The 24,254-nt window shown below is 33.8% G+C and overlaps 2 protein-coding genes across 2 annotated transcripts; one reads left to right on the top strand and one right to left on the bottom strand.

Annotated features, from left to right (window-relative positions):
• Positions 1-2,004: 2,004 nt before the first annotated feature.
• On the top strand, positions 2,005-6,854 carry LOC21407098 (cell division cycle protein 48 homolog). Its single transcript, XM_024172942.1, has 9 exons — positions 2,005-2,204; positions 2,312-2,477; positions 3,002-3,230; positions 3,992-4,758; positions 4,855-5,076; positions 5,186-5,257; positions 5,345-5,626; positions 5,888-6,247; positions 6,351-6,854. Exons 1-9 carry the CDS (start codon positions 2,176-2,178, stop codon positions 6,639-6,641), a joined length of 2,418 nt encoding a protein of 805 aa, XP_024028710.1. The 5' UTR covers positions 2,005-2,175; the 3' UTR covers positions 6,642-6,854.
• Positions 6,855-21,072: 14,218 nt separating this feature from the next.
• Positions 21,073-21,551, bottom strand: LOC21407099. Its single transcript, XM_010109202.2, has one exon. The coding sequence runs from the start codon at positions 21,378-21,380 to the stop codon at positions 21,153-21,155; it is 228 nt and encodes a 75-aa protein (XP_010107504.1). The 5' UTR covers positions 21,381-21,551; the 3' UTR covers positions 21,073-21,152.
• Between the last annotated feature and the right edge of the window lie 2,703 nt (positions 21,552-24,254).

A 24,254-nucleotide genomic window follows, 5' to 3' on the forward strand; every position in this document is an offset into this window, starting at 1 on the left:
GAAGAGTTGAAGCAAGGAAAAGAAGAACTCAATTCTTGGATTCACCATCACTCGTGGAATAATTGTAACTACTTCAACGAGTAAAATTCTCTTTTGGTAAAGGGGGTTCTATCTGATTTTCCGCATGATAAATGAATGTAATACAATTTATTTTTCTGTTTTTTCTACTTGTTTGTAAGAATTGTTAATATGACATAATATAAGAGGCAGATCAAAATGTTCAATAGAAGTTGTAGATCATATATTCATATGAGAAATAAAATATTTTTCTTTGGTAAAATAGACATGATATTTTTCCTTTGAGTGTGTGCTGTTGTTTTAGTAACAAATCGGACAAGTTGTTTGTGGAATATAGAAAGGGAACGGCATGTGATTTGCACGGATATGATTGATCTATCATTTAAATTGGGAAAAAAGAGGAGAAAACGACATTTGTGCACCTATGTCTTATTTTGCTGCAACTTATGTATAACATGGACGTTTCCTTTGTAGTCTCAGTTTTCTCATTTTCTGTAAATCAAGCCTAGAAACGACACCAATTTCCACTTGAGGAGCGCTCTTCAAGATAAAATGACGTTTCGTGTTTCGTTTTTACGTGTACTAAATAATAATTACTCGCTACTTATTTGGATTAAATTTATTATTTTTCTACACTAATTAACTTTTGATAAACATCAAAGAACATGATCGTTATGTTTGATTCATAGGTTAGCCAAAAAAGTTTGAATTAAAATTTTAATTTTTATAAAAAAAAAATACTATAGCAAAAAGTTGAACCCATAAAATCGCTGGTCAGCTACCTGCCTACCTTCCATCTACTGGAAGGACATATGATTTTTCTTTTAATTTTTTTCCCCAATTAAACGACATAATTGTCCTTTCCATTTTTTTTTTAAATTTGCTCCTATTTGTGTTTCAACCAGCATCTCGTTCGGTGGGAAATTGATCATTTGATTGTATTAAGTAGAACGACAAAGGCGGCCTCGCTTGCAGCTTTTACTTCCGTGGTCGGATCTTTCTTATTTCAATACTTGACGTAGTTTCTCTTGAAAACGACGTGTCATTTGGATTCAATGAAACGTCTGCTGTTTTCTTGTCGTTTGTGAATGAGATGACGAATATAGTCAATTGAATAAGCGATCGCCTAGCACAGATAAATAATAAATAAATAAATAAAACATAAATAAATAATGTAGACGTGATCCCGCCTCAATCGCACTCGCTAGCCAGTGGACTGACTCATGGTACGTAAACGATATGTCGTTTTATTGCCAATGCTTAATGTCGTTTGTTTAGGTAATTTTCGAGCTCTCTGTCTACGAATTTAGATTTTTTGTTGTTTATTTGGTTATTAGACCTTGTTTCACATTTGAATTGCAACTCAAACTTTTATTCATTAAAATTAAAATTTAATTTTTTTATTACGGCATTTTTTCTTAAATTATTCACTTTTTAACTTAATTTTTCAACTCAAATCAGTAAAATAAATGAACATTTACATTTTTCCTCCTTCTAAAAATAAATATCACACGCGTCTAAATTTCCGAGTCATTTATACAAATTAAGAGTGCACTAATATATAAACTCTATTAGGATAAGTAAAAGTACATTTTCTTTTCGGTATCATATTTTTTTTTTTTTTTGAAAAAAAAATACCTTTAATACCATTTGGTTTTTATGATATTAAAATAATGATTTTTTTTTATCTTTTTTATGAAATTTTTTCTCTTTTTTTATACTTAATTTTTTTCTCATTTTATATAAATTTTGAGGTTGACAAAAGAATATATTACATGTTTTAAATTGTATCATATTTATGCCTTCACAATTTGAATTCGTATTAAATCTTTGCTTTTCGATCAAATGTTAATGTTAAATCTCCTTTATATTTTGTAAATGTTGATTATGTGTTGTAAATATATAATAAAAAAAAGGGGGAAAAAAAAGATAATTAGTAGACGTTTATTCTAGAACAAAAAATAAAAATAAAAAACAAGTCGAGCAAGCCAAAGGCTTTTCTTTCCTAACAAGAAAGGGGAGTTCCGATTCATCTAACCCCTTTTGTATAAATATCTCAATCTCTCTCGTCTTTCAGATCCCAATCACTATTTCCCTTCCTTCCCACATTCCTTCTTCTTCTTCGTTTTCTCCTTGCCAAATTCTCTCTCTTTCGCCATGTCTAACCAAGCTGAATCCTCTGATTCGTAAGCCCTCAGATCCAATTTCTACTTCTTCTCTGTTTCGCCGATTCATTGGAATTTCTTCGTATGATTACAATCTGATTGCAAATTTTTTGTGTTCTTGTTCTCAGGAAGGGAACAAAGAGGGATTTCAGCACCGCGATTCTTGAGCGGAAGAAGGCGGCGAATCGGCTCGTCGTCGATGAGGCCGTCAACGACGACAACTCCGTCGTCTCGCTCCACCCCGAGACCATGGAGAAGCTCCAGCTCTTCCGCGGCGACACGATCCTCATCAAGGTTTGGTTTCTTTCAGCTCTAGGGTTTGATTTTTATTTTTGTTGCTCAAGTTTTGTGCTTTGAATTGGGGCTTATGGTGATTTGGGGATTTTGGATTAGGGTTTTTCGGAGATTAGGTTTTGAATGGCGATTTAGCACCTGGGTCGGTTGGAGATTTGTTTCTGTCTGTTTGGGGATATGAGAACTGGGTCAATTTGTTTGAGTTGATTACATTACTAATTTTAAGTGAATTATAGATTGGATTTATTGGTATTACATTGAGATGATTGTAATGTCTATGTGATGACTTTTCAAAATCAGGCCTTTATGGCATTGCATATTGCTTGTTTAGGTTTTGCGTATTATACTATTTTGTGTTCTATGAGTGTGGTAATGTAATGGGTTTGAGTTTGACCTTGGGTTCCTTCACTTGCCCGCAAGTAACATGATGTTTTGTTTTAGAATCTATGAGCTATTTAACTTTAGGTAACATGTTAAATTTAACTTCTTTTTCTGGAAAAATTGTTGTTGCTTTTGATATTCAGGGTAAGAAAAGGAAGGACACCATCTGTATTGCTCTTGCTGATGATACGTGCGATGAGCCAAAGATAAGGATGAACAAAGTTGTACGGAGCAATTTGAGGGTTAGGCTTGGTGATGTCGTTTCTGTGCACCAGTGTCCGGATGTCAAATATGGAAAGCGTGTCCACATTCTTCCCATTGATGACACCATTGAGGGAGTAACTGGGAATCTTTTTGATGCATACTTGAAGCGTAAGTTTCTTTCTCAACCTTTTTTCCCCAAATATGGTGGAAGTTTATATATCAATGCGTGAGTAATCTAGAAGTTTTTGCATGAATGCATGGATAGTCTCCTTACTGATGTCCGTGGGTTTTCAGTGTTCAATACAGTGTAATTGAAAATTGGTCCATGTTCTAGGTTTATGTTTTCCCCTTTAAATTTAAGCAACTAACTGTATGAAGCTGTACCTTGTGTTGTTCTTTTGGATGGAAAAATTATTTCACGTATATGCTTAAAGTACGAACTATTTGAAATTGTGGCCTGTAGTTAGTTACGTTTCATTTGTACTTATATTTTATCTGAGCAAGTTGTTAATGATTACCCTATAACTCAAACGTCTCAATTATCTTCTGTTGCATGATGCTTCTTGTCTTTCTTTACAAAGATTAGTTTCAGCCTTCAGGAAATCGAAAAGTAGCTGAATATACCTTTACCTTAGCCAAGTTTTAGGAGTCAGCATAATGTTTTATTAGCCATGTATTCTTGTCATCTAATGATTTATACGTTTCGGTTGATAAAAAGACTTTGAATGGAAGGTTGGGGTTTTGTACTTTACACATAAATGATATTTTTGTTCTTGGTTTAAGTTGATCAGGACACGTGTGTTTGTGTGTACCGTTAAATGAAAATTTCTGTCATGGCTGAACTTTATGAGGTTTGTGTGGTTATATCATTTTATGCTAGCTAAATCCTTGTGGTCTGCGTCATTCATGTTGACAACTGTTATCTGCAGCCTATTTCCTGGAAGCTTATCGCCCAGTAAGGAAGGGTGATCTCTTTCTTGTGAGAGGAGGAATGAGGAGCGTTGAATTCAAGGTTATTGAAACTGAACCTGCTGAGTATTGTGTGGTTGCCCCTGACACTGAGATCTTCTGTGAGGGGGAGCCTGTGAGAAGGGAGGATGAGGATAGATTGGATGAGGTTGGTTACGATGATGTTGGTGGTGTCAGAAAACAGATGGCTCAGATTCGGGAGCTTGTGGAGCTGCCGCTTAGGCATCCACAGCTATTCAAATCAATTGGAGTTAAGCCACCAAAGGGAATTCTATTGTATGGACCTCCAGGTTCTGGAAAGACTCTGATTGCCCGAGCTGTTGCAAATGAAACTGGTGCATTCTTTTTCTGCATTAATGGACCAGAAATCATGTCTAAATTGGCTGGAGAGAGTGAAAGCAATTTGAGGAAAGCTTTTGAGGAAGCAGAGAAGAATGCTCCATCTATTATATTTATTGATGAGATTGATTCTATTGCTCCGAAGAGAGAGAAGACTCATGGAGAAGTTGAGAGGAGAATCGTCTCCCAGCTATTGACTCTCATGGATGGACTGAAATCTCGTGCACATGTTATTGTGATTGGTGCTACCAATCGTCCCAACAGTATTGACCCAGCTCTGAGAAGGTTTGGCAGATTTGATAGGGAAATAGATATTGGTGTTCCAGATGAAGTTGGGCGTCTTGAGGTCCTTCGTATTCATACAAAGAATATGAAACTTTCCGTTGATGTAATGTCCTATACTAATTATTCCCATATTCTCATTGTACACTTCCTTTCCAGTCCAATCGTAGTTTAATGAACCTTTCTTGGTTTTGTTCTGCAGGTTGATTTGGAAAGAATAGCAAAGGACACACATGGTTATGTTGGTGCTGATCTGGCTGCTTTGTGTACCGAGGCTGCACTTCAGTGCATTAGAGAGAAGATGGATGTTATTGACTTAGAAGATGACTCAATAGATGCTGAGATACTCAATTCAATGGCTGTTACAAATGAGCACTTCCAGACTGCTCTTGGCACAAGCAATCCATCTGCCCTCCGTGAAACTGTAAGTATTCTTGTAATTACTGATGTCCTTGAAGTGACCCGGCATGCGTCTATAGTTTTTCTATCCCACTGCTAGATGGGTCTCTAATTTGAAGTTATTGGTAATCCAGGTTGTTGAGGTGCCCAATGTTAGTTGGGAGGATATTGGAGGTCTTGAGAATGTCAAGAGGGAGCTCCAAGAGGTAATTGAATTTTAATTGGACTTTACATGTCAAAAATATTTATTTCACCTTTTTGCTTATTGTTCTCTATATTCAATGGTCACGCAGACTGTTCAGTATCCAGTGGAGCATCCTGAGAAATTTGAGAAGTTTGGAATGTCACCTTCGAAGGGAGTTCTGTTCTATGGACCTCCTGGATGTGGAAAGACTCTTCTTGCCAAAGCTATTGCCAATGAATGTCAGGCCAACTTCATCAGTGTCAAGGGTCCTGAATTGCTTACAATGTGGTTCGGAGAGAGTGAGGCTAATGTTCGGGAAATTTTTGACAAGGCCCGCGGATCTGCTCCTTGTGTCCTGTTCTTTGATGAACTTGATTCAATTGCTACTCAGGTTTGAGCACCTATTTGGTTGATGGATTTTACATTTTATATTACCATTTACCATGTGATTTTAATTGGAATTGGTAGTTGATTAGTGTCACACTAATGTTGGTTAAAGAAACTCAGGAACTAATTTCTTACATAATTGGGAAGATGGGAGACAATGATTTACTTATGGTTCATGTGCATTTGATTGTGTCCATGTAATGTGATTTCACCTGGTTCACATCTGATGGCTCCTTTCCAATTTCTTTCTGGCCATGCGCTGCAGAGAGGTAGCAGTGTAGGGGATGCCGGTGGTGCTGCTGATAGAGTTTTGAACCAACTGCTCACTGAAATGGATGGCATGTCTGCCAAGAAAACCGTGTTTATCATTGGTGCCACTAACAGACCAGACATTATAGACCCTGCACTCCTGCGTCCAGGCCGTCTTGATCAGTTGATTTATATCCCTCTCCCTGATGAGGAATCTCGTTACCAAATATTTAAGTCCTGCCTGAGGAAATCGCCAGTCTCCAAAGATGTCGACCTCCATGCCCTTGCCAAGTACACTCAAGGATTCAGTGGTGCCGATATCACTGAGATATGCCAGCGCGCATGCAAATACGCTATCAGAGAGAACATTGAGAAAGTATGATCCCACAACTTTTCCTTGATACATGTATATCTAATGCAAGCACTTGTTTTCTCAAATGTCATTCTGAGAATTAACCATGAGTCCGCTAATTTTGCAGGATATTGAGAGGGAAAGGAGGAGAAAGGATAATCCCGAGGCTATGGAGGAGGATGTAGAGGATGAAGTTGCAGAGATCAAGGCAGCTCACTTTGAGGAATCAATGAAGTATGCTAGGAGGAGTGTAAGCGATGCTGATATCCGCAAATACCAGGCATTTGCACAGACGTTGCAGCAGTCGAGAGGGTTTGGAAGCGAATTCAGGTTCCCGGATACTGGTGCTGCAGCTGCTGGGTCCGATCCTTTTGCAGCCTCTGCTGGTGGGGCTGATGAAGACGACCTTTACAGTTAGGGCTTTTCTTTGATGTGTTTCTATTTAAGTTTGCAAAGGTGCCTTGACTGTGCTGAAGGCCGATTGGAATCTCTTTTGTGCCAGTGGGATTGCTCCTGGATGCTATTTAATTTTAGTTTATAGACATTGTTACTTGATTATCTTTTATGATATATTGAATACTTGAATATGACGAACCTTTTACATCCATAATGTTTTTGATGAGATTACATATGATATTTGAGTATGATTCTTAAAAAAAGCCCGTTTGGTTGGAGGATTCGTTCTCTGATTCGAATTATGGTTCATGGTTCATTACAGTATTTTCTCTCATAAAAAATACACAAATTGAAAATGGTTTTAATCTCATAGTTCTAATTCATAAACTAAACGGGCTCTTAATTAAAGCTTCATACATGGAAGTGTTAAATCTCGTTCAGTTCACTGTTTCGAGTTTTTAATTCAAGTTGAAATGTGATTTTATGTGACTTTTTATAGCAGAAAAAGTTAGATGTGATTTTTTATAAGAGTTTTTAATTATAATAAAATTAAAATTAAAAACTTGAATTAATAAAATGAACGATGAATAATTTGAAAAACACGTTAATGGATGACAGTGAGGCCGAGAGTCAATTTACATTTTGTTGAGTTCTAGTGGCAGACGCCACTCTTGGGAGCTTTATAAAGTAGGGGATTACGAGTGAAAGGTGTATGTTTTTGAGTATTAAATCTCATTAAAATCATTACAGAAAAAGTAGATACAGATTTTTTTTTTTGTGTGTGAAAAATTCTATACGGATTTGACACTTAAAATGTTTATTTTTTGTATAGAATTCTCAGGCTTATGAAGCTTTTTTCATAAGATCTCTTAAACTTTTCTTATTTTCATAATCAACTTTTTAAATTTTAAAATGTGTTACACCGTTGGTCCTTTTGATGATATTTGTTAAATCTTAAACGGTTTTTACATGTGATTCCCACGTGACATACCTCTCCAGGGCATTAGTGATCATTTCATACAAAAACTAAATTAAAAAAAGAAAAAAAAACACCCAGATTTCTTTGTCTCGTTGCATCACCCAACAGATAAAAATGTCAGTACTGTGGTATTTGAACTATCAAGCCAAGCAAAATGATACCTATACAACAAAACATCTTTTTCTTTTTTTCAGTCGAACAGTAAAACAGAGTTAATTAACAATTGTTTGATAACACAAAAAAAAAAAAAAAAACCAACCAAATCATAATTAAGGTGTCCCATGCTTTAAAGCAGGTTCACCATGGCAAAGTTAGGCACCTAGAATTCTTCAACTTGCAAAACTCAGATTAATCAATCCGCCCCACCCCACACACACACACACAAAACCTTAATGATACATAACAAACCCAGATTAATTTAGTTTTTTTTAACCCATATTAACAGATAAACGAACCCAGATTAAAATAAAAAATATCAAAAAATCGAAATGTTAAGAAGCTTACTTTACTTTTTGGCTTTTGCACCTTACGTTAGGATGAGCAGACATTAATATTTGTATCAACCAAACATAATGTGGAGTTTCGGACTGGGTTTTGTTCACAGATCCAAACTTGATATAATCTGGGTTTTCGGACTCAGATTCGAACCCAAATGAATGTCAGTACTGAGATCCAAACTTTCGGACACAAACAAAGCAATAAAATCCCTATGGGTGCGTTTAGAATTGGTTCCAAAACGTTTTTATTTTATGTACAAAAATAGAAATGAAAACGTTTTCATTTTCATTTTTGAATTATTTCTGAAAATACGTTTGGTAATTTTATTCAGAGATTGATTTCAGTTTTAAAAAAAACTGAAACTGCGTTTGGTGGTTTCATTTTTGAAAACATGTAATAGTATTTAATATATTAAATAAATAATAATTGAATCCCAGATAAAAACACTAATAATTAATAAAATATGGAAATTACAATCTTAGCTTAAATTATTGTCGCCGATACGAATCCCACATTTGATTAGTTAAATGATCCCTAAAATTAACCATGTAATTACGTTGTTACCGACCACCCATTTCAGATGTTTCTGCTTCTTGTGCATCCATACCATGTTGTTGTCCCTGTTGCCCTTCTTGTTCTCCCTCAATATATTCTACGGGCAAATCGACCTCATATTGTCTAAAATAACACTTTCATCATTAAAATAAATCACAATTTTAAAGTACACACACACACACACGCACGCAAGGGCTGAATCAGCCCCAATGGGGGCCTCCCAGGGGCTGAATCAGCCCCAATATCAGCCTCCCAGGGGCTGATTCAGCCCCAGTGGAGGCCTCCCAGGGGCTTATACAGCCCCAATATCAGCCTACAGGGGCTGAATTAGCCCCAATGGGAGGCTCCTAGGGGCTGATACAGCCCCAATGTGAGGCCCCCAGGGGCTGAATCAGCCCCAATGGGAGGATCACAGGGGAAAAAAAACACGGAAAAAAAAGCACCAAATCATATCAAAAAATTATAAAAAAATACTCAACCAAATCAAATGGAAAACATATCAACCGATTTGGTTGAGTTTATCAAATTAAAAACATATAAAAAACAAATCAGAAAAAATGCTCAACCAAATCAAACGGAAAACCATCAAATGTTTTTGTCTAGGGGCATACCTCGGTGAGAAAAGGGCGAGACGAGAACGGGACAGATCGGGCAAGAAGACACCGGAGGAGCTCAGGCGAGAACAGAACGGAGGAGCTCGGGTGAGAAGCAAACGACGCAAGTCAGGCGAGAAGGAAACCGGAGAAAACGAATCGGGCGAGAAGAAAGGAGGAGCTCGGCCGGGAAGAAGGGCTGAAGAAACTGGGCTAAAGAAGGGCAGAAAAAATCTGAAGAAAGAAGAGAGAACGGGAGGCTGAAGAAAGAAAAGCAAAACGAAAACGAAAACGAGAAAATGAAAACAGCTTTTTTTGCGTTTTCAGAATTTCACAAAACGACAAAAATGGTTTTGATTTTGTTTTTAAAAAAACTTTCGCCAAACGCGTTTTCAATTTTTTACTTTGAAAAACGTGAAAAATGAGATTGAAAACGGTAACAAACAGGGCCTATCTTTCTCGGCAACCCCAACATCAGATCACAATCAAGGCTATACCAGATGAAGAGAGAGGAAGAGAGAAAGGCGCAAATCCATAATCAAGGCTAGATGCGGCGATAGCTCTGTTGGGAATAATGTTTTAAAAAACAGGAGACGTAATAAATGATATTATTATTTATTTAATAAATAAAAATTTTATTATTTATGTGTATTATTAAATATTTTATGAATATTATTAAAAATTTTATAATTATTTATGTGATTTTAAATATTATATATAAGTATTATATACGAGAGAATAATATTTAAGAATAATAATTGAAACGATATTCGTAATGAATTTAATTAAAGTTTAAAATCTTTAATTTAAACATTACTAATACATGTCATTTCCATTTAGAATAGAACAGTGTTATCAACATTAGTAATATGGTGAGATATTAAATAAGTGTATTACGCATAATGAGATTATGTGGAACCGGGACACAAACACAATATGAATTTTTAATAATTTTCGTTAAGTATAGAAATTCTAATTGAGTCTGTCGATTGTCATATATAGAATGATTTTAATCTTGAGTTATTAGCAGACTCATTTGTGGATTTATGTCTTTTGACTTACTCGGTATGGATTTCGAAATTGCTAAATCCTATTCCTTGTATCTTGGAGACATGATGAAATTAGTAGCTAAGAATGTTAATATACAAGATAAAATTCATTCATTATTGAGAAGGAAGCAGATAAATAATTCTCTTGAGAATTGATTCGGTACTTAGATTAGTAGGAGCTCAAATTCATGAATTTATTTTATAAATAACTATCTATTAGAGAATCTATGGTACTCAACGATAAAGATGTAATTAGAGAGGTTAACGGATTTCACCTAGATTTAATTATGAATTATTTATGGAGGATTGTCTATATGTAATGACTATATTAAATGGACATTTCATAGTTTGGAAGTAAATTATATCCATAATTACGACAGTGCAATTCAAAGTTTATAGTATAGTAACTTTAGAATTAATTAATTAATTAAAGAGTTTTAATTAATTATTAATTTTATTGGAGCTCAGAATTATAGGTCCATGAGTTCTCTCGTCATCCTTGTAATTCTACAAGACACTAAGAACACAAAGGGAATTTTAAAATTATAGAATTTTAAATAATACTAAAAAATAATTAATTTGATATTAAATAATGTGATTATTAAATTTGAATTTTGGAACACAAGTGATAGAGATCACAAGCGTCACACGCCCAACATTGTAGAAATCCCTCTGGGATTCAGTTGCTTGTTCTCTAAGTTATCCAATTGATTTATTTGATAAGTTATCCAACTGGAATTCAAATTAAATTAAATTTCACTTTACTAGAATTTGAATTTGAGTCAAATTTGGACAACTAGATAAAGGAGAAATTTTGTTGCCTCCTTATCTATAGTAGGCGCTAACCACAAGAAGCTTATCCCTATGGTGGCCAAATTTTATCTACAACAAAAGAGAGAAAATTATTCTAAAATTAAATGAGAAATTTATTTGATTTTAAATAGGATTTAAGATTAAATATTATCTATTATTTTCTGAAACTTTTATTTTAAAAGAGAAGATATAGTTTTTTTAGGACTCGAAGAGGTACTCTATAAATAAGAAGTTGCTGAAAATTAGATAACACAATTTTTCTCTCTTCCCTTATGTGATAGGCGTGTAACATGCTAGTTATGGGCGTGTACTATTCTGCCACACATTGTGTAACATGTTAGTGACATACATGTAACTTTTTCACTCCCTCCCCTACAGGCGACATGTAACATGTTAGTATAGGCATGTAACACGCAGTTGGTTAGCATGTAGCCTACTAGAGATGGGCGTGTAACCTGAGAGAAAAGGAGAAGAAAAGTTCTTTCAAATTCTCAGTTCCATGTCGTGCATGTGTTGGTGTTCGTAGAAGACTTGAGTGTTTTGAGTGCTAATACTATTTTGTTCGAGGTGTGCCCCCACACACATCTTTGTAGATCTAAGAAATTGATGAGGAAGATTCAGGTATTCCAAACAACCTTAGAGCGAGGAACGTTTGTAGTCAAAGAACTCAAGTTATCGACTTAATCGTTCGCTAGGTAAATTTATTTTTAAATTAATTTAATTAATTTATTAATGCATAAATTAATGTAATCTATAAAATATCTCAAAAGTTTATTAAAATTTTTATTATATACGATCCGTTAGATACACGTTTTTACATAGAAAATTATTTTTAAAACCAACAAGCTCTTATCCGGCGGCGGCAGAAGGGGAAGGGATGAGAAGAGAGAGAGGCAGCGTGAAGGAGATGGCCCTTGGGGCCTTTATTTTGTGTGTGTGTTTTTTTTTATTTACTTATTTAAAAAGAAAAAGACCATCAATACCCTTATTAATATTTCACGCGAAAAAATCGTTTAAAATAATTCAATTTTTAATAGACGTTATGAAAAGGACTGTCAGTACTACACATTTCAAAATTCTGGGAGTTGATTGTAAAAATTTTTAGTTTATAGATCCATCTGCTAAAGACGAAAAGTTTAGGGAGGTCCTATGCAAAAAAAAGCCATTCTCTTATTATCATGATGTTTTTTTTTTTTTTTTGTCTGATAAATGGAAGAGAGAAAGTGAACGCTAGTCTATTAGACGGACGCTAGCCTTCCAGCCCAATAAAAAAACTCCAAAACTGGGCCTTTTTACCTTTTGCACTTGTGATTCTCATTTTCAAATTTCATTGGCCGTCTTTTCAATCAATTTTTGACACTTAAAAGAATTGTCTAAGTATTTTTAATATTTAGTTCTGATTCATTTGGTGAGATTGCCAAATTTAGATGATATGGTAAAAAGGTTGTAGAGGGACAAGGTTGTAGAGGGACAATCAACGAGACAGAAAAATTGGGATAGCAGATCTAAACTTGTTTATGCGTCGGCGGGAGGTTTGGAGGGGCGGCGACATAGAATGATTTTCATGCAATTCAAAAGTTTTTTGTGAAAGTTACGGTGTTATTTTTTTCTTTTCAAAAATAAATTACGTAGCTTAATTTTTTTTAAAAAAAAGAAAATCATGTTTTTAAGTTAAAATAATTTGAAAGGCTCCAATTGTTATTTGCTAAAATTATTAGACTGCATGATTAGAGATGTAGCATATGCTCTTTCTTAGGTTTGAAAATTACTTATTTATCAAAATATCTACAAAGTTTGTAATACCATAACTTTTTACAAGTCTAGCGTGACATAAACGTAGGCTACGTTGAAACGTGAAGTCCAAGTTAAGCTCGGTACCTAGAGCTTGGTAAGCGACCTGAGATAGGCGACCTGAAGTAGGAGTTGAGCTAGGCGAGCTAAGCTAAATCTTTTAATGCTCAACTAGTGACCTATATAAACATAATATTATTCGTCCTATAAGCCCCTTCTAATTTCTTGAGCAATTGTGATAAGATTGTATTAGCTCTCTATAACGGCTTGCAACCACACGAGCTCGTCATCCTCGTAGCCTCAAGCTCGCCATCAAGTGAGCTCACGGCCACGTGAGCTCATATCCTGATCATGACCTAGCCATCAAACGAGCTCAAAACAATATGAGTTCTCACTTTGACAACATGAAGGCCGTGTTTGGAATTGATCCCGTTTTTATTTTTCACGTTTTTTGAGAAAGAAAAAATGAAAACGTTTTCAAAATACCGTTTGGCGCAATAAAGACAAAAAACGGAAATGAAAACGATTTTTTGGTTTAGTGTAAAATGAGAGAGAAATGAAAAATGACTTTTAGTCATTTTTTGTTTTCATTTTCTCCTCTCTCGAGCAGGGAGAGAGAAAGAGAGACATTAATGGTTTTTTTACACTGAAAATAATCTCTTGATAAAACTACCAAACGCATTTTTAAAAATTATTTCTGATTGAGATTAAAAACGTTTTCATTTTCATACAAAAAAACAAAATCATTTTGAAACGAGTACTCTAAACGTGCCCTAAAATTTCTAACTCAACACATTAAACCTTTGCTTAACTTAAATACTTCAAGCTCACATGTGTGTAAGCTAGTATGTGAAACTCCCTCGACTGATATCCCATCCATTCGCCTTCTTTAATTTCCAAGTTCGCATCTCTCGATGTAACCCACGACCATTGAGAAGAGGTTCACTAGATTAACCGCCTAACGTCATCCGAATCACTCGGGACACCTCATGTCATGCGAAATGCTCCGGACTTCAACCGCCACTTCTATCCAAACTTAAAGTGAACGTTTGGTTCATAGATTCAGAACTATGACTCAAAACCATTCTCACTTTACGTGTATTTTTTATGAGAAAAAATAGTATAACAAACTACGAATTATAATTCGAACCATGACACGAATCCTCATACCAAACACTAATAATCCGTTTTAACTAGATTTTTCACTCAAAACTTGATTTCTTAGTTGGTGGCGGAATTTCACCGTCAACAGAGTTTATCCAATATTTTTATCAATAAAGATCTCTTTAACCACAAGACATACAAATACACTATAAGTCGTTTATCTGCTTTCGAGATATTTTCTTAGGTTGAGGAAGCATAAATAGTGTATGGCGCATGGTACATATGCAATTGTTGGTGAGGAGAACTACCCAAAAAAAAAAAAAAAAAAAAAAAAAAAATTTATAAACACATATATTTCCGTTTTGGCTGAAAAAGAAAGCAATTGTTGAGTCTAATTTTGTAGCAAAAATCGATAGTGTATAGCCACACTAGCTAATCAGTAGGACATTTATGTTGATTTGGAAAAATCAAAATTGTCGGCGCTAACAACTCTGGAATGCAATTATGCTTTGCAATTTAGTGTGAAAAGAATCCTATAATTATAGGGTCAAAACTTGGCATTTTGCTTGTGAAATTGGAAAGTTGAACCCACCACGGCACCACCTAACTCATTAGATTTAGGTATTATTGGAGTTAGATGCTAGCCAATTAGGCAAAAGACTTGGAAATTGTAGGAAAAAGGGTGTCATGTCCCTCTTTGCAAAGCAGGCTTGGAATAAAAAGGAAAAAAAAAAAAGAAAAAGATCTATGATGCTAATAGACAAATTAATCAAAACACATTTGTGTGAAAAAGGTCCACATTAGACAATAGTGTGACTAGACCAAGCCACTTTATGGGGGGCATCTCTCTCATCTCCACTCCCCACCACATCAAAAAAGAAAGAAATTGAAATTAATGGGTCCTTTTTTGCTAGCTACTTGCTATATATTATCACCTCAAATTGTCTATTCATCAAGTCAAATTTGTTCTATAGTTTTCTTTGTTTTTTTGGTCTTTTCAATTTCCGATTCTTACAAACCTCAAGTTGGGCTGGGTGTACACATCAAGTGTAGTACTCAACTACAAACTAGGGGACGTCTATATTTCCAACCCTTCAAAAAAAAAAAAATCAATAGTTTGAATATTTTTTCCCCATTTCTTTGCTTTGAACATTCATATTAATATACTTTTAAATTTTGGTTCAAACGAGCATTTTTTTTTTTCATTTTTTATTGTTTAGGGTTTCTGTTAAGATATTCGGACATCTAACTGGGGCATGTTTGTTGGGATAGTGGTCATGTTGCAACAATTTTAACAAGAGATATATATGTGGTGTACATATATATACATATATATACACACGCACACATAAATATATATATATATATAAGTACGTATGTGTTATGTATAGATTAGCTATATAATATGCTTGTTCCGGAACAACCCACAAAAATGCATTATGTTTCTGAGACGAGGGGACATGGTTAGTTGGCACTTTCATCTAAGATAATAATAATGGTAACAAACACATATACATCAAATCATATAATATACATAAATAATGAATGATGGTGAGAAAACACATCATATCATGCACGTAAATATCAATCAATGTCCCGGTTGAGTAGTACGCCCTAGCGTATAGTACCCACCACATTTCTAATCTAATTCCCCTCCTTTTTCTTTCCATTTATTGAAGTGTATAGCTTGCAGAGATGGGGTCCCAATATTTCTGTTCATTTAAAGTGTGTTTGATACTTTTGTATTTTTCACATCACAGGAATTTATCAGTATATATATGTGCATTCATTCATTATATTCTGTAGTACTATACTACTCTCTGATTATGATATGAATATATATATATATATATATGTGTGTGTGTGCATATATAGCTGATATTGGTAAACCCACAAAGGCCCATTATATGACCTCTTGTCATTCCACAGAATAAGTCATGTTTGGAAACCGAGTTCTGATATTCCTTGATATTGATAGTGAACTTTCTGTTTAAAGCGACTGGATTTTTTTTACCATAGAAAAAGGCAAGAATTATTAGCTAGGAATAGAAAGAAAAAACCCATCTGACATTTTTTCAGTTTTGGCTGGTTTTACTCTCTGCTCTGATGATCATGCAAATATCCCTTTCCCTTTGATACCCCATTTCCCTAATGAAACGTTTCTGTGTGATATGAGACATGATGACTGACAACTGGTGTTGAAGAAGATAAACCTGAAAAAGAATGACAGAAATATATATATATATATATATATATATATATATAGACACACACACATATATATATACATGTATATGTATAGGCAAATTAACCCTAGCTGTGGGCGAGAGACATTTTTAAGGTTCCTGGGCGGCTGCTATTTTCAGGCTTTAGCTATGGCAGCTATAGCTCTTTGATGATCAATATTTTTAAATGATCAGTTCTACGTACCCTTTTCTGTGTTCTTTTGCAAAGAACACGTGCGTCTTGACGTGGAAGGTCAGGAATAGTTGGTAGTCGTATAGGCAAAGAAATCATGACCCTTTTGGCCACAAACATCTAACGCTATAAAAGCCTATATTTCAACCTTGTCAGTTTTGCACGTGTTGGCCCTCCGACTTGGTCCTACACTTTACCAATATTGTTCTTGACTTTATGTCCACACACTTTTGCCATCCCATCATTTGAAAGTTGCGGATTCTTTGTATGGTTAATTTCTTTGAAGGTGAAAAACAAAACATATAGATTCATACTATAGTCTATAGTAAGCCAATATTTAATTGGCGGTAAATGAGTTGTTGAAGTATAAAGGAAAAAAGTATATTATTCCATTGTCCTAGAAAGGGTTTAGGGCTTTTGAAAGTATTAAGGAATACACGTTTGTGGCTCGCGCGCACTGCGTGAGTAGTGAGGCTGTAAAGGCGTACTTGGCATTTAGCGCTTACGCAAACATGACACGTGGTGCGTAGAGAGAATACTGCTTAAAATAAATTATTACGCTTTAAGAAAAATGTATCGCATACATAGTTTAAGTCTCTCCATACACCAAATTTCCAACAAAATGTTGAAAGATTGTGTACTAATGGAAAAGAGTACTCTTAGATCTCGAGTTATCTATATATAGATCATAGTAGTACTTTAGGTCTTCAAACATGTCAATAGTGAAGCTACATACTGAAAAATATAGCTGACTATACGAGCATTCCTAAGTTTGGTCATGAGCCACCAATACTAACCAATATACAAGAGAATTATTCAATAACCAAAGTTAGTTCATTCTCTCATCTTAAGTTCAAGTAATTAGTTCGATAATATGCTAGAAGTACTTATTTAATTTTTCAAAGTTATTTAAGTATGTTACTCTCTGCAATATTGTGCAAAATAATTTATCCTACTCATAACTTATTAATAACGGTAATTTATGATTTCGAATCATGTAATTCTTATAATTTGACGTTCAAAAACTGTGTACTACTACGAATAATTATTCTTTACCATACGAGTTTAGAATATCATCCAAGAAAGGTTATATATAGTAAATGAGTGGGGTCAGCGGAGGCATGTATAAAGAGAAAGTGAGGGCCGCGCACGAGGGGCCAAGAGGGCACTGAGACTAATGCATGCTATACTGTAGAGAGAGAGAGAGAGAGAGAGAGAGAGAGAGAGAGAGAGAGAGAGAGAGAGAGAGAGAGAGGTGCAGAGGGGGTGCAGGGGCAAAGGGGCGTACCCCATCTCACTTTCCTATCAAGGATTCTCGTTGTCGGCTGACATAATAAGCTGTAGTTCTAACCAATATCCACGTCCCTTAACGCATATCCCTATATCTACATATATATATATATATTTATATATCCTTCACTACTATATACACCTCTCATATATAATAACTATAATTCAATAACCTTATACGCTTGTAATTATATATGCTAGTTACCTTCTCTCCACTCGGTTCTTGTTTTCATTTTCATATAATATTTAAAGGCATACTCAAATTATGATTTTTATTATTCTGTGTTTGAAATTCAAATTTTTTGTGTGAAGAAAACATTGTAGCATAATCAATACTTTGAGTTTGTGTATAAAAAACAAACAAGCTTTAAGCTTTTTTGCTAGAAGGCAGTGTTTTATTACTTAAACGTAAGTTTGGTTCATAAAACTACCTAGCTAGCTTCTATGTGTTAATATATTTGTACTTATATACGGATGAAATTTCTTCTTTGTTTCATGACATCATTGTAATCCGACTAATTGTTTTGGAAATATGGCTTAAAGATGGGGGAAGAGAAGGGTTCAAAACTAAGCAAGGCATATTATAAGGCATCTTTTTCTTCAGTTTGTACACAAATCATTTTTTTTTTATATCATGTATCACCTTGTAAATAAGAATTAAAGATTACATATAGATCGGAACCCCACCCAAAACGCTCCTCAATCCCCCTCCTCACGCCATTAGACCGTCATTTATATATTCCCACATTAATGCTAGAAACATGTTTACTTTGAAGTAGTGAAAGGGGAGTCTACTATTCGTTTCGCTCATTCGAATTAAGAACTTAAGTTAAAAAGTGAATTTATGTGGGAGAAAATACTGTCGTAGAAAAAGTTAAATTTGAATTTTTATGAGAGAAAACACTGTAACAAAGATTTGAGTTGTGATTCGAACTAGCGAAACGAATTGGTATATTATTATTAGAGTTTTGCAAGTTGCATAGAAAATGCTTTACTTTGGTCCCCTTCCTCTACACCAGAACCACAGTCAGAGGTTACCTTGGCTAGGTAATATGAACCTTATCTTATGTACACATATCTTCTACTGTTAATTTGTTTGTTTGCTATTTTTCTTTGGTACTGATATATAGTCAAAATGAAGTTCATTAACTTTTGAATTTCGATAGTATATAATGAGCGTGCACGAGTGTGACTGGATATTCAGTCGTACAGAGAAAGGAAGATTTGTCATCATTCCCAATTAATGAAATTCCACTCAGAATTATTAATCAAGTTAATATTTAATTAGTACATATTAGTTTCTCTCACTTGGCTAAATACTAGTATTTTAATTCAAGTACTTGTGTGCTTAATTAGCTTATGGGAAGATGTTAAAATTAATTATTAATTTCTTGACCAAGACTTTTATACATTCAACATGTTAACACATATATCAAACTATTCGACCTTAAAATCTTACCGCACGTAGTAACAACACCACATGGATTATTGAAACTTTAAAAAAGCATCATTTGACTGATAACACAGTACCGCATGTGCTATCTCTGTCGTTGCAATCACTTCTTTACATTGAAAATAAAGCTATAATGCTTAGACACACACACACACACACACACACATATATATATATATATATATAGTATTACATATACCCTGCAAGCCATGTGATTTTTTATCCACTCTTCGTTATCATGTCCATTTGGTGCAAAGGAATAAAAAGATTAATTATTCTATTTAGTACAAAAAGCAATTGCTCATGTAGGAATATTTGAATTTCCACAAGAATATTGGTACTAATTAATCTTCTTTATAGGTATATATTTTTAGTTGAGCCACCAAATTATCTCATTATGGACCATAAATAGTTGTTGCATGTGGAGGAACATTAGAGGAAACAATGGTGGGTTTTGAGGACACAAGACCATAAGAAAAAAAAAAAAAAAAAAAAAAAAAAAAAAAAAAAAAAACTAAAAACTAAAAAAAACTAGAGAGAGTAAGTATAATAGAAAATATATATATATGATTCTAAGATGGGTGCTTTGCTCATGTCTGGTGTTCCCTTAACATAAGGCCCCTAGTAATTTGATTATCCATATTGACCAAAATCGCATATGGGATTCGGGGCCTGCATGAAAGCATGATAAGAAATGCATTTATTAACACTATATGACTTCGTGTTTGTCATTATAATTATTTATTGCCACTTTGTTGATCTCTTCTCTCTCTCTCTCTCTCTCTCTATATATATATATATATATATATATATATGCACACATATAAGTATATATATATAATACTCCACATAGAATATTTAACTACTTTTTTTAACTATATATATTCTAGAATATATATAATATTTGGCAATATTGTTTATCCATTATTAGATATTATGGCATGAGATTCTGGATACTAAACTCTTATTATTTACTTCTCTCTCTACCACTTATTTTCACATGTATTTTCTGTTCATATTGCAGGCTAGTGTACGTGTTAACTATTGTAACAACAGATAGAGTAGTAAACCATCAAGTAGGAGTGTTCAACAAGACAGCTATATATTTTGATGGTGATGTAGTACTTATCATGACTTTTAGTTTTTTTATCAACAACAATGAGAAAACCAATTTAACAATGAGTATATATTAGGAATAGATATGGACAATACGGTTATATCTATCTATGAAGGATTAAGACGAATCATTAACACTATTATCTCATAACTGCAGTAAAAAAATTCTGAAACAATCAGAAAGAGAGAGAGAGAAGAAGAAGAAAAAAGAGAGTAGAGAAATTATATATATAAGAAAAAAGAAAAAGAAAAAGGTAGAGTATCAAGAAAGCATGAAAGCTACAATATATCAGAAGAGGCCAAATTGTACGAGAATGTGAGTGTAGCATCAGTGAAGTTTCAGCTTGTCAAGAATAGGAGAGAAAAGGAAAAGATAAGAAAATCACAAAAAAGGGTTGAAAAAAGAAAAAAGAGAAGAAAAAAAAAATGAACCCACTTTTGTTAATTTGTTTGTTGTATGAAATGGAGAATCTCAAAATCAATCAAACGCCAGATCCACCTGAATACAGATCTAGCAGCTACAATATACTATAGACTATAAACTTCAAAAGCTAAATCCACAGCTAAATATTTTATACGAAATAATGATCATTTTACATCAAATGGCAAAAGGGCGTATTCTAGCTAAACAAGTACTCTAATAACATACCCAAAAAACTCTAATAAGATACCCAAAAAAAAAAAAAAATTCAGTTATTTAGTTACACTCCTCTATAAATATATCATATACGTACTCATTTATAATCTCAACATAAATAATGGAAAAAGAGATTAAGAACAATATTAATAACACAATGGTAGTAGAGAGAAAAATGATCGATGATAATATATTGAGATGCTATATATATATATAGTATACTAGTGTCTCTATCTCTCAGGGGTCACCACGGTCACGCCAGCAAACAAGCATGGCAATACAGCGCCTGAGGATGTAGAACTTGGCCCGCTGTTTCTTCACCAGATGGCTGCACTTTTGGCCAAATGATCTGCAGGGCTCACAGTACCCTTCCTGATGATGATGATGATGATGTTGATTGTGATGTTGATGATGATAACTGCTACTATTGATATTGCTTGTGTTGTTTTCCTTCCTTGCTGCCATGAATATGATATATATATATGTGTGTGTGTGTGTGATGAATATAGGTATATATATATATATATATGTGTATATATATATATACACACACACTAATATGGCCTCTGGCTTTGCCTGCAGTACTACCACACTGATGGGGATCTGCTCTCTCTAGAAGCAGTAAATGTGATGAGAGTGGGGGTAGTTGTTTGGAGAGCCTGCTGTATTTATATAGCGCATATATATAGATTTTTTTTTTCTGCTTTTCACTTTATTTGTTTATTTATTTTTCGTGGGGTCAGCAGGATCGATAAGGAATACTTACTGGTAATGCAAGTTTATGGACGTCAAAATCACATAAAATTTAGTATACAAATCTCTAATGCTTTTAAAAGTAGAAATATTTCTTTGTGGCAATAAGGCACAGAAACATCTTGTTATTGTTGCATAATTTTACATTGTTACATCTTCATCAATTATCTCTAACAATACTCGCCAGGACCATTTTTTATCTAGTCAATATTGCATTCCCGTCCTTGCTTTTCTTGATAGTACTTATACTATTTTTCTTTTTTCATTATGATTCTAAGGTCCTTCTATGTACCTTCACGGCACCGTGTTGGTTTATAAATTTATAACTTTTATAATTTTCTCGTTCGAATTTGTAAACTTTAACATAAAATTCACAAGTTATCGTTCCTAGTTTTAAAATTCACAAATCTTCGTAATTTATATAACTCTAACGTTTAAAATTTACAACTTTAAACATAAAATTTACAAATTGTTGTATTTCTTGACAAGGTATCGGGAATTTTTCTCCCGGCACCGTATAAGTAAGATAAAAAAAATATAAAACTACTATTGTCTGCTTCCTATAACAGCTTAAGTTTCTTCGAGAATTGGTAAACTAACGACACGAATCACCAATCATACATTTATCTTTTCAAATATTCTCTATCAGTAACTTCTTTTTTTCTTTTTTTTTTTTCTTTTTTGTACCAAAAACAATATAAAAGAGATCAGAATGGACTATGGACTCTGATATATGTGTAGTATGCAAAATTTGGGTTGGATCCTCTGGAGATTAGGTATGGACTGAAAACACTGCAACCCACCAGCTGTCAGGAAGGTTAAGACAGCATATGAAACATAGAATGGATCAATGTTTCTGCCACTTTTACCTGAAATACTGTGTGACATATAAACTTGTTACACCTGTACAGTCCGGCAAACGTAATTTTCTTCATATTCCAATAAAAAAACGCAACTTTTTTCGTGTTACTGTATACCATAAATTGTAAATGTTTGTAATGTTCAATTATATGCTTAAGTGTACCATTTAATATTGTTACAAATGTTGGGTTATATTTTTTTGAATGTTCTGAATATTACACACACGTATGAATGATGCTACACGAGCATACAAAAAAAGTTATACATGTTTAACTGGTGGTCTAGGTGCCGGATTTAAGACAATTCTTAAATATATCTCATAAGAATTGCCCCACTAGCTAATTTCAAAAGGAGAAAGAAAAAATAAATCTGAGGCCCCGTTCACTTCGCTGATTCGAGTTTAGAATTCGAGTTTTTCTACAGTAAAAAGCTCTCACAAACAATCATATCTAACTTTTTTGCTACAGTAAAAAGCTCTCACATAAAGTCACATCTCAACTCGAATTCTAAACTCGAATCAACGAAGTGAACGGGAGTAACTGTTTGTGGTATACTAAAATACTAGTCATCTGATGCTCCACACGAGTGCCCAACAATATAGGGTATGGTGAAAATGACTGAACCACAATATAAATTATATATGTATATTTTCTTTGGTCAACTATATTGGCATGCAATTTCTGACTACTCAGCTTCCTGCAAATGCCACAGGGAAAAAAAAAGGGTCAATTGTCACTTTCTATGAAATTGATATGAAGGGTATATATCTATTGGTCTTAATTTTTTTGATGGATTAAATTAAGAAGTTATATTAGTAGACATGTATAGCTTTAGATAAGCAGTGCATGACATAAGAATTATGGTGAAAGTGTCCTTGCCAGTACTACTATATATGCTATTGGGATATTTAACTAATCCTTTGGCGTAAAAAAAAATAAGCAAGGTTTTTCTAGGATTCAGTTTATTTTTTTATTAAGTTGTTATGTACATTGGTGATCTTCTAGATTGTTTGGAATCTGAAAAAAAAAAAAAAAAAAAAAAAAAAAAAAAAAAAACACACCCACAAAAACAATGGGGCCTGCCATGTGCTAAGCAACAGTTTGAGCCAAGCATTTGAAATGGTATTTGCAGAGGTAAATATTTTTATGGATCTGATGGGTCTCCATCTTCCATCATATACATATATAAATCTAACACGTAAATGCATTTCTTATCGCCCATCAGCCAATATCATTTGTAATGATTCAAAACTGAATCTGCCATATTAGAGCTTGGCAAAATCATATATGTACCAAATGCCTTATAGACCACACATTTTCCTCAACTCAACAGAGATGATTCCTTACAGAGTGAAATTAAAGTTTATAAGACAATTTAGTTAAGACCACTTAATATTTGTTACTTAGGTTAAATGTGACGACTAAGTGATCTACTTATTATAACTATATATGTGTAACAATGTGTTGTTGCTTCATATATAGTTTGATGTTTGTGAGCTTCCAAGCTTCACAATATGGAAGTTGGTGTCATGCATTAGATAAGCATTTTTGTCTTTTAGAAGTAACAAATGACTGTATAATATACATTATGAACGTTAAAACCGTTTTTTCTTATTCGAAAAAGGTAAAAGATGTTATTTCTTAAAGAAAAAATAAAATAAAATAAAATGAAAAGAAAAGAGTGTGAAGAATAATTGTAACTGATTTAAAAAAAAAAAAAAAAGAA

Source organism: Morus notabilis, unplaced genomic scaffold (genome assembly GCF_000414095.1).
Source record: "Morus notabilis unplaced genomic scaffold, ASM41409v2 Scaffold342, whole genome shotgun sequence".
In the NCBI taxonomy this organism is placed as follows: Eukaryota; Viridiplantae; Streptophyta; class Magnoliopsida; order Rosales; family Moraceae; genus Morus; species Morus notabilis.

Excerpts from the sequence above, each read along its gene's own strand:
- LOC21407098 (XM_024172942.1), top strand. The coding sequence starts at position 2,176 with ATGTCTAACCAAGCTGAATCCTCTGATTC. Across the intron at positions 4,759-4,854 it reads ATATGAAACTTTCCGTTGAT|GTTGATTTGGAAAGAATAGC; the intron begins GTAATGTCCTAT and ends TTTGTTCTGCAG. Across the intron at positions 5,077-5,185 it reads CATCTGCCCTCCGTGAAACT|GTTGTTGAGGTGCCCAATGT; the intron begins GTAAGTATTCTT and ends TTGGTAATCCAG.
- LOC21407099 (XM_010109202.2), bottom strand. The coding sequence starts at position 21,380 with ATGGCAGCAAGGAAGGAAAACAACACAAGCAATATCAATAGTAGCAGT.